The following is an 11,131-nucleotide window of genomic DNA, read 5'->3' on the forward strand; positions in this document are numbered from 1 at the left end:
GATAAATTGTGTACAATGAATATTAGCAGGCCAGTGGGAAGTAATCACAATGTAACATTAAGTGTGACTGCAGTCAGCATTGGAAACACAATTGGTTGCAATGAGACATTGCCCTACTTTCCAGGAGGACTTGACATCTTTCTTTTAATTGAAGAGATATTCAAGATTTAGAAATTGTATATTGTGTATTTATAGAAGATATCAACATACATAGAAGGATAGAGAATGGTTTAATGAACCCCCACGTACTTGTCAGTCAGCTAAAATAGTTACCAACTCATGGCCAAACTTATTTCCTAGTCTGTACTCTCCCATGCCTGCCTCTCCAGGTGATTTGAAGCAGTCATGTAAAGCCTACCACTTTTAATGAGCTTAAACCCCTCCTTTGTTCATTTAGGCTTCAGGTAGCTTCCAACATAATAGAAGAGAGGAGCACTGAAGTTTAAGAAAAATGCCCAAGAGCCCACAGGGCTGTCGACTCTTAAAGAAATACTCAGAAATAAAACATGGAAAAAGGGTCATTTTCCCTACAGTATACAGACTACTCTCTACTTTCAGTGCAAAAACTAAAAACACTTCACTTCCTTGCTTTTATTGAAATAAGACCAGAATCTTCTACATCTTTCTTCTCTCCTTTAAGTCCTCATTATCAGCCTGGAAAGGCAACTTTTTGGTTGCTAGAAAGTTGATTAATAATAAACATTGCCTAAGTTCCGTGTTAACAAAAGATAGGAATTTAAAAGCTGCGTACTGCATGTGCTAGAGTGACACACTTTCATCCTTGGGTTAGGTGAGCTGTTGACCCCGTTTTCAGAACTAGAATTGCTTTACTAACTTTCCCTTTCCCCCGGCAAGTAAAGGGAAAACACCCTTGAAACAATGCACCTTCAGCACCCTAAAAGCAATTCTTTCTAGTTGGTGCTAGGGCTTCCCCTGGCTTCTTAAAAATTGTTCTAACTCTACTTTTAAGAAACTGACAGTGGGAGCTGAAGGTACAGCTGATTTCCAGAACATCTACCGGGAAAGAATCCTCTTTATCACTTACTCTTTAGAGTTCCTAAACGTGGTAGGGGTGTTGGGAGAGAGGATGGTTGCTAATCATGAGTGTATTGTTTTTTCTGATAGAAACATTTGCTTAAAGGAAGCCAAACTTGCTCTCGGAGTCACTGGTCTCTGACTTCTGTCTTTCAGCTAGAGTTGTAAATAGCTGAAAGGTAAAATTGCATCTTAGGAAACATTCTAATGTATGTATCAGAGGCTAAATTGATTGTTTTTAATTTTCAGTGTTCATGAGCTACCACAGTGCTGAAATTATCTCCTCCAAAAGATACACGGAGAACACAAGTCAGGGTAACCTATGGCACCTGAGACAAAAATAACCATAAAATCCTAAGAATAACAACCATAAAAATCCCGGCAAGTGAGTCTCAGATAAATAATATAAGAGAACAGAGTCACTTTGGGCAAAAGAGTCCATAAAACCCATGTTCCCACTCTTCTAATAATGAGTGCATTGTATCTAAATCAGGAGCAGAAAGGTAAAGAACAGCAGAGCACTCCCTCAGTGGTAATATTAGAAATATCAGAATAAAAGTAGTCTAGGCAGGGTAGCAGCAGATGAGACACATGCTAAACCTCGGTTTTGTTTGTAATGGAAACTTGAGGAAGTCTGTTGCACCTCAAACATAGTTTATCTTTCCTGGTGCAGCCAAAAAGGAAGGAAAGCATGTGATGATTGTGACAAGATATTGACAGGTCTCGGGATCTTTCCCCTCCTCGGTCATATCTGATGTCATGACATTGTACCTGTTCTTTCTTTCTCCTCCTCCTCCTCTCCAGTTGTCTGGATTTCTCGAACTTTTAGTCGAGTACTTTAGAAAATGCCTGATTGACATTTTTGGAATTCTTATGGAATACGAAGTGGGAGACCCCAGCCAAAAAGCACTTGACCACAACGCAGCAAGGAAAGATGACAGCCAGTCCTTGACAGAGGATTCTGGGAAAGAGGAGGAAGATGCTGAATGTATTGATGACGACGAGGAAGACGAGGAGGACGAGGAGGAAGAGAGCGAGAAGACAGAAAGTGAGGAGAAGAGCAGCATCGCTCTGACTGCCCCAGACGCCACTGCAGACCCAAAGGAAAAGCCCAAGCAAGCCAGTAAGTTCGACAAGCTGCCAATCAAGATAGTCAAAAAGAACAACCTGTTTGTTGTGGACCGATCCAACAAGTTGGGGCATGTGCAGGAGTTCAACAGTGGACTTCTGCACTGGCAGCTCGGCGGGGGCGACACCACCGAGCACATCCAGACTCACTTTGAGAGCAAGATGGAAATTCCTCCTCGCAGGCGCCCGCCTCCCCCTTTAAGCTCTGCAGGTAGAAAGAAAGAGCAAGAAGGCAAGGGCGACTCTGAAGAGCAGCAAGAGAAAAGCATCATAGCAACCATCGATGACGTCCTCTCTGCTCGGCCAGGGGCACTGCCTGAAGACGCAAACCCTGGGCCCCAGACCGAAAGCAGTAAGTTTCCCTTTGGGATCCAGCAAGCCAAAAGTCACCGGAACATCAAGCTGCTGGAGGACGAGCCCAGGAGCCGGGACGAGACTCCGCTGTGCACCATCGCACACTGGCAGGACTCGCTGGCTAAGCGGTGCATCTGTGTGTCCAATATCGTCCGTAGCTTGTCGTTCGTGCCTGGCAACGATGCCGAAATGTCCAAACATCCAGGCTTGGTGCTGATCCTGGGGAAGCTGATTCTTCTTCACCACGAGCATCCTGAGAGAAAGCGAGCACCGCAGACCTATGAGAAGGAGGAGGATGAGGACAAGGGGGTGCCATGCAGCAAGGATGAGTGGTGGTGGGACTGCCTCGAGGTCTTGAGGGATAACACATTGGTCACGTTGGCCAACATTTCCGGGCAGCTAGACTTGTCTGCTTACACGGAAAGCATCTGCTTGCCAATTTTGGATGGCTTGCTGCACTGGATGGTGTGCCCATCTGCAGAGGCACAAGATCCCTTTCCAACTGTGGGACCCAACTCGGTCCTGTCGCCTCAGAGACTTGTGCTGGAGACCCTCTGTAAACTCAGTATCCAGGACAATAATGTGGACCTGATCTTGGCCACTCCTCCATTTAGTCGTCAGGAGAAATTCTATGCTACGTTAGTTAGGTACGTTGGGGATCGCAAAAACCCAGTCTGTCGAGAAATGTCCATGGCGCTTTTATCGAACCTTGCCCAAGGGGACACACTAGCAGCAAGGGCCATAGCTGTGCAGAAGGGAAGCATTGGAAACTTGATAAGCTTCCTAGAGGATGGGGTCACGATGGCCCAGTACCAGCAGAGCCAGCACAACCTCATGCATATGCAGCCCCCGCCCCTGGAACCGCCTAGCGTGGACATGATGTGCAGGGCGGCCAAGGCTTTGCTGGCCATGGCCAGAGTGGACGAAAACCGCTCGGAGTTCCTTTTGCACGAGGGCCGGTTGCTGGATATCTCGATATCAGCTGTCCTGAACTCTCTGGTTGCTTCTGTCATCTGTGATGTACTGTTTCAGATTGGGCAGTTATGACATAAGTGAGAAGGCAAGCATGTGTGAGTGAAGATTAGAGGGTCACATATAACTGGCTGTTTTCTGTTCTTGTTTATCCAGCGTAGGAAGAAGGAAAAGAAAATCTTTGCTCCTCTGCCCCATTCACTATTTACCAATTGGGAATTAAAGAAATAATTAATTTGAACAGTTATGAAATTAATATTTGCTGTCTGTGTGTATAAGTACATCCTTTGGGGTTTTTTTTTTCCTTTTTTTTTTTTAACCAAAGTTGCTGTCTAGTGCATTCAAAGGTCACTTTTTGTTTTTCACAGATCCTTTTAATGTTCTTTTCCATGTTGTATTGCATTTTGGGGGAAGCAAATTGACTTTAAAGAAAAAAAGTTGTGGCAAAAGATGCTAAGATGCGAAAATGTCACCATACTGTGTCAAAAAGGTGAAAAAGTATCCATTTCCTATGCGTTTTACTCCTCAGAGAATGAAAGAAACGGCATCCCGTCACCCGAAGTTCTGTGCAATAGAGATTTCTACACATACAGGTATAGGGGCTCAAGGTGTGCCAGTCAGCAGTCACAACTATGAAATGATACTGGTCTCTCCACAGGAAAATGGTTCCATTAGGATGGGAGCAAAAACAATGTTTTTTAAGTTAAGATTGAAACACAAACCTGCCAACGATCCGGAGACTGCTTCCTCACCACTCCCGTCGCACCTGCTGTCGGCGTTGACCTTCCACATGACAGTTCTTCACAATTCCTTTCATCATTTTTTAAATATTTTTTTTTACTGCCTATGGGCTGTGATGTATATAGAAGTTGTACATTAAACATACCCTCATTTTTTTTCTTTCTTTTTTTTTTTTAGTACAAAGTTTTAGTTTCTTTTTCATGATGTGGTAACTACGAAGTGATGGTAGATTTAAATAATTTTTTATTTTTATTTTATATATTTTTTCATTAGGGCCATATCTCCAAAAAAAAAGAAAAAATACAAAAAACAAAAACCAAAAAAAAAAAAAACAAAAAAAAAGAGGGTAATGTACAAGTTTCTGTATGTATAAAGTCATGCTCGATTTCGGGAGAGCAGCTGATCACAATTTGCTTCATGAATCAAGGTGTGGAAATGGTTGCATATGGACTGATGTAGAAAATGGTTACCAGTACAGACAAAACAGAGAAAATGAAAAAATACAGCTAAAAGGAAGAAACACAACTTCAAAGATTTTTCAGTGACGAGAATCCACATTTGTATTTCAAGATAATGTAGTTTAAAAAAAAAAAGAAAAAACTTGATGTAAATTCCTCCTTTTCCTCTGGCTTAATGAATATCATTTATTCAGTATAAAATCTTTATATGTTCCACATGTTAAGAATAAATGTACATTAAATCTTGTTAAGCACTGTGATGGGTGTTCTTGAATACTGTTCTGCTTTTCTTAAAGTGGTTTCCTAGTAATCAAGTTATTTGCAAGGAATAGGGGGAATGCAGCAGTGTATCCACATTATAAAACCCTACATTTGGAAGAGACCTTTAGGGGTTACCTACTTTAGAGTGGGGAGCAACAGTTTGATTTTCTCAAATTACTTAGCTAATTAGTCTGAAGCAATTAACTCTTAACGACATTGAGGTATGATCATTTTCAGTATTTATGGGAGGTGACTGCCGACCCACTTGAGGTGAGATCTCAGAAGCTTACTGGCCTGAAAATGTAACTTTCTGCCTTTTACTAACTCCATCTTAATTTTAATCAAAGTTCAATCTATTCCTTGTTTCTTCTGTGTGCCTCAGAGTTATTTTGCATTTAGTTGACTCCACCGTGTATAATATTTATACTGTGCAATGTTAAAAAAAGAATCTGTTATATTGTATGTGGTGTACATAGTGCAAAGTGATTATTTCTATTTCAGGGCATATTATGATTCTCATATTCCTTCCTACCTGGTGCACAGTAGCTTTTTAATACTAGTCACTTCTAATTTAAACTTTTTCTTCCTGGGTCATTGACTGTTACTGTGTATAATCAATTTCTTTGAAACTGCTGCGTAATGATGCTGTTAGTGGACCTCTACCTCTTCCCAGCCCTCTCCCAATCCCAGTATACTCAGAATCCCCAGCCCCTCGCATACACTGTCTCGGTTCACATTACTCACAGTAATATGTGGAAGAGTTAGACAAGAACATGCAGTACAGTCATTGTGAGACGTGACTCTCTGGTGTCACGAGGAAAAACATCATCTTTTCTGCAAGCAGTCTCTCATCTGTCAACTCCCACAGTACTGAGTCAAACCGTCTTCTTACATAATAACGCAACCAAATATGTGTGGAATTAAAAACCCATTTATAATTCGACTTTAAATGCATCTGCTTGCTAAGAACGGATTTGAGTGCTCTGAGCTTCAAATATGGAGATTTGTAAGAGGGAATTCAATATTATTCTAATTTCTCTCTTACAGAGTACAAATAAAAGGTGTATACAAACTCTAAACCTACCCAATATCCCAATTCCTTTGTCAATCAGAAGAGTAAAATAATTAACAAAAGACTGTTACGGTTTGCATTGTAACCGACACGCAGAGTCTGACCACTAGGCAACAAGTTTTTCTATCCTGATACGCACCACAGTCTCTAGACTAATCCAGGAAGACTTTAGCACCCTTTCTGTATTCTCACCCCGAATCAAGATTTACAGAAGCCCGTGAAGAATTTACAGCCTGCTTGAGATCAGCTTGCCTATAAACTGAGTTATTGCTTTGTCCTAAAAATTAGTTGTTTTTTTTTTTCTATGAGGCTTTTCAGAAATTTACAGGATACCCAGACTTTAAATGTGTACCAAAAAAAAAAAAAGATAAAAAATAAAGGTGCAAAGAAAGTTTAGTATTTCGGAATGGTGCTATAAAGTTGAATCTGTTGGTATTCGAGTGGATTTTTTTAATGTCACATAAGAGGTGCTGGGTGGCGTCTGCTCAGCAATAGCTATTCACAGTGTTTTGTTAGAGGAGGAGAATGATACAGAAGCGGTTTTTACTGATGAAGGTGGCCTGTCCAAAGACTAGTTACGCTGTGTTTTCAGAGTTATAATGAAGGATGAGATTTTTTCAAGGGCATATGGGCAGTCTTATACAATGTAAGCTGTTAACTACCTCCTTTATGAAAAGAAGCCAGCCTTTGCCCTGGAGTCCATCCATTTAAAACTGTTGGAAATCTTTCATTTCCTATCAAACCACATGTACCTTTGAGAAAGCAAAGAAAGTATTGTAAATGAGCCACAAACGGACACTGCAGACAGTCCCTGTTCTTCTTGCTGAGCGTTCGTTCACTTCTTTGTCTAGAGGGCCATGGCCCAGCTGCCTAGAGTCCTGCTCAGCGCCACCCTAGGAGAACTCGGAGTAACTTCATGGTCAGGCAAGATGGTTAAAACTCTGATGAATACATTCGGTAGCAGCATTTAATCTGCTAACACGCAGCATTATTCATGAATTTAACAGAGATGTATCGAGCACATGCTGTGTGCCTGGCTCTGTTCTAGGCTCTGAGGAGTCCTCAATAAACAATGACCCTGTTTCAATTATGTTCTAGTCTTTCATGTCAGATGATTATAGAAATCAACTAGTCCTCCAAATACAGTATTTTACATTGAAAACACTCCGAACGATCCATGTTTATGCATTGAACACTTTTTTTTTCAAAGACAGGGTTTAGCTCTGTCACCTAGGCTGGTGTGGAGTGGCATGATCATAGCTCTCTGCAGCCTTTAACTCATAGGTTCAAGTGATCCTCCCACCTCAGCCTCCCGAGTAGCTGGGATTACAGGGATGCGCCACCACGCTCAGCTAATTTTAAAGAATTTTTTGTAGAGATGGGGTCTTGCTATGTTGCCCCAGCTGGTCTAGAGCTGGCCCCAGGCAATCCTTCCGCTTCAGCTTCCCAGAGCTCTGGGATTACAGATATGAGCCACCATGCCTGGCTGAAAACTTATTTTTGTTAAGTCAGAAATAAAGTAAGGCACTAGCTCTTGAGAATGACGGGGGTGGTGAGATGAGCTCTGGACTGAAAATCAAACACACTTAAAGGTTAAGTCTCATCTGGGTGTCAGCCTTAGGCTCCCAACTGTGCTCACCAAAAGTCCGAGGCCTATCCCAGCTCAGAGCTGCCCCTGCAGAGCATGTGGTTCCTGGCTTGCCCGGGCTCCTGCCAGCAGGCTTGTGAGTCCTGATGTGGAAGGAAAAAGCAGCAGTGGCTTGGCACCCAGTGCTCCCAGGCTGCACAATCAGCACTTAGAAATGCAGGAACTGACTGCATCTGTACAAAGGCCTTCGTCAAGGCCCCTGGCCCCAAGCCCCACGCTGTCAGGTGCACCCACATGCCTCTCTAGGCACTGGGCTAGCGCTTCTACCTCTGATCTCTGGTCCTGGTTTGGTTTTATGATGATCCAAGTCATGGCATCCTCTAAAATGCCAAAGACAAATTGCCGAGTTAATTTATTTTGGGATTTAAAATTATGAAACCCTGAGGAAAGTTGGTAGGACAGACATCAAGTCTGCCCCAAGCAAGAGACTCATTTGTCGTCTTCCCGAATCTGATTTCAGGGACTCGAAGCTTTACCCCAGCTTTTTCCAAAATGTATTCTAAGAAACAGAAGAAATCTCCAAAAAATCTCCTTACATATTTTCTTGGCAATCCATGGTCCATATTACCATATTAAAGTTAGAAATCCTGCAGAAGAGACACCTGTTCAATCCAGGCATTTCCTAACTTAATTAACCTTGAAATTTTTTTTTTTAAAATAGTTCCTGAAAACATGCTGCAAAGCTTTGGGAAACAGCTTCATCCACCTGCGGTCATGCCTGGCATTGCCCTGGACTGAATGCTCCTTGCATTCTTACTGCTGAAACTGAAATTAAGATATCCTCATAGGAGGAGAGAGCATGGAATCCTCTCTTGCTATTTCTGTGGCCTTGAGCCAGGTACTTAAATTCTTTGAACCTCCGTTTCCTCATCTGTAATATGGGCATGACACCATCTCATAGGATTGGTGAGGATTCAATGAGATGATGTATACAAACAAAGGCCTTGTCACATAAGTGACCAGTGTATATGGACCGCAGGCATCCACCTGTGCATACGTATACACTGTTCCTTTGGCTGTTGTCCTAAAATGTGTTTCACACGAAGCCCAAGAGAGTATCATTCCATTTTCATAACCAGCCACACAGTTAGTGTGACTCATTGCAGCTGTTTTTGTTTTATAGTAAAAGGGCTTAGTCCATTGAAGGCCTGTATTCAGTGCCAAGGGTGAGTCTGCATAATCTCTCTACCAAATGTCAGTTTTAGGTGTCCGACACCCTGCAGTGGTGGCAGATCCCACCTTTTTTGCAGACCTGGGGGAAGCACATCTCCGGATTACAGTCACACCATAAATTTGCTCTGCCCTAACCTAAAAAAGTGGCTTGTAATACCCTTCAGAGGTCAGATGTGGCAGGTGGCCAATCCCAGTGTTTTATTTGATAGTCCTTTTCATCTTGACTCATAGCAGAGAGAGCCTCTCTAAAGGGAGCTACAGTCTTCACGCGTAGCCGGCAATAGGCTGGAGAAGTGAATTAGAACACTCTGCTCTTCCCGGTAGGCTTAAGGTCAGGTGAATGAATCAATGAAGCTTGAGCTTTGGTCTGCATACGTTTGGTATTTAGCTGGCCCAGGATTTGTATATTCTACAACCTAGATTTTCCCCCAAGAGTTAAAGAACCGAAGCTTGGATGCAGCTCTTACAGATGGTCTTCACCAAACAAAAGCGCTTCCTTCAGACAAGAGCCACGGCATTTGGCCTCCTGGTAAGTAGTGATTACTTCACATTTGGGTGTCTTTTGCGCTTGAAAGAATTTCATGGCTGTTAATGGTTCTTCCCGGAAGCCTTGGTATGCAACATTATCACATCCAACCCCCAAAAACAGAAGCAGAGGCTGACAAACAAAATAACATGCTGAGTTAGAACCAAGCAGAGACCAAGAATGTGTATGTACCTAAGATACTTTGCAGCTTTACGCAAAATCTAGAGGAGACCAGGGACTTTTAAAACAGAAGCTGTGATGTACACTGGCCACAGATCAGAGGGAGACAGGACTCTTTATTAATTCTTCATTACAGAGATGTAATGTCATATGCTCAGTTTGTTTCTGTGCCTGTATTAAAATGATACTGTTTAGGCCAAAACCAGGCCAGTCTCGGCAGTGCTCTGCCTTTGCACAGCAGCCTCTTCCAAGGGTCGGTCTCCTTACTGCTGTCGGCGTTGTGATCCTCCAGAGCTTCCCCTGCATGTTTCAAGGAATAAATATGTTTATCATGCCCTCCCTGGTGTGAGTGGCTCCTGTTACAGTGCTCACACCTGCACAGCCTCTTTGGGCCTCCCTTCTCATTCTACTGCCCAAGGCTTGTGTGAACTTGAGTCCCTACTAGACACACATAGTCTCTGAAGGAGTAAAATTCCTAAGGCATGTCAGGCACATTTTCTGCTCACTAGGATCCTCCAATATACCATGGCACTTTCATTGATATTGTGGTTTCTTCAAAAAATACTCTGGGCCCAGAGCTTTCCTAAGTGATATTTTATGCTGGACATGGTGGATCATGCCTGTAATCCCAACATGGTGGGAGGCTGAGATGGAAGGATCACTTGAGGCCATGAGTTCACAACCAGTCTGAGCAACATAGTAAAATGTCTCTACATTAACCAGTTTTTAAATTAACCAGGCATGGTGGCACACACCTGTAGTCCCAGCCACTTGGGAGGCTGAGGCAGGAGGATCACTTGTGCCTAAGAGTTCAAGGCTGCACCGTTGTACTCCAGCCTGTACAACATAGCAAGATCCTATCTCAGAAAAATAAAATAATGGACTGGGCTTGGTGGCTTATGCCTGTAATCCCAGCACTTTGGGAGGCCAAGGCAGGCAGGTCAATTGAGATCAGGAGTTCAAGACCAGCCTGACCAACATGGTAAAATCCCGTCTCTATTAAAAATACAAAAATTAGCCAGATGTGGTTGTGTGCATCTGTAATCCCAGCTTCTCATGAGGCTGACAGTGGAGACTCTGAATGAACCCTAGGAGGCAGAGGTTATAGTGAGCCAAGAGCAAAGATTGAGCCACTACACTCCAACCTGGGCGACAGAGTGAGACTGCCTCAAAAAAAAAAAAAAAAGATGCTTTATGATAAATTCTGCTGCTGTCAACATTAGCCAAACCTTAGCCAACTTAAAACTGAAATCCATAGTCATCTGGGGACTGGGCCTGGCCAGCAGGAATCAGTGTAACGTTTGGCCCTGGGTTTAGTTAGGTTCCCTTGGAAGCTTCACTGACTTGGGACTATTATTCCACTTAATAAATGGCCTCTAGTGCCCTGTTAGACAACACTTAGGGTTCTGATTCAATGGTGTCTTCTAAATTTCACTTTTCATGCATCCATTAAGACTTAGAAGAAGACACTTGAGGAATGATAAGTGACAAGGACATTTGGGGAGGACACTAGTTGCTTAGGTTTGGCTCATGTCTATAAAAATTCAGGTCTCATAAGACCGCCGATTTGTTCCTATGGGGGG

General features: G+C 42.8%; 1 protein-coding gene across 10 annotated transcripts in view; it reads left to right on the plus strand.

Annotated features, from left to right (window-relative positions):
• The window catches only part of ARID1B (AT-rich interaction domain 1B), a 437,005-nt gene extending 432,066 nt beyond the window's left edge, over positions 1-4,939 (plus strand). For all 10 annotated transcript variants that reach the window (XM_035297021.3, XM_035297024.3, XM_035297023.3 and 7 more), the window contains one exon: positions 1,840-4,939. In XM_035297021.3, coding sequence (XP_035152912.2) covers positions 1,840-3,564 — 1,725 coding nt within the window. In that variant the 3' untranslated portion in view covers positions 3,565-4,939. The remainder of the gene's footprint in view (positions 1-1,839) is intronic.
• Positions 4,940-11,131: the final 6,192 nt, after the last annotated feature.

Source organism: Callithrix jacchus, chromosome 4, assembly GCF_049354715.1.
Source record: "Callithrix jacchus isolate 240 chromosome 4, calJac240_pri, whole genome shotgun sequence".
Classification (NCBI taxonomy): domain Eukaryota; kingdom Metazoa; phylum Chordata; class Mammalia; order Primates; family Cebidae; genus Callithrix; species Callithrix jacchus.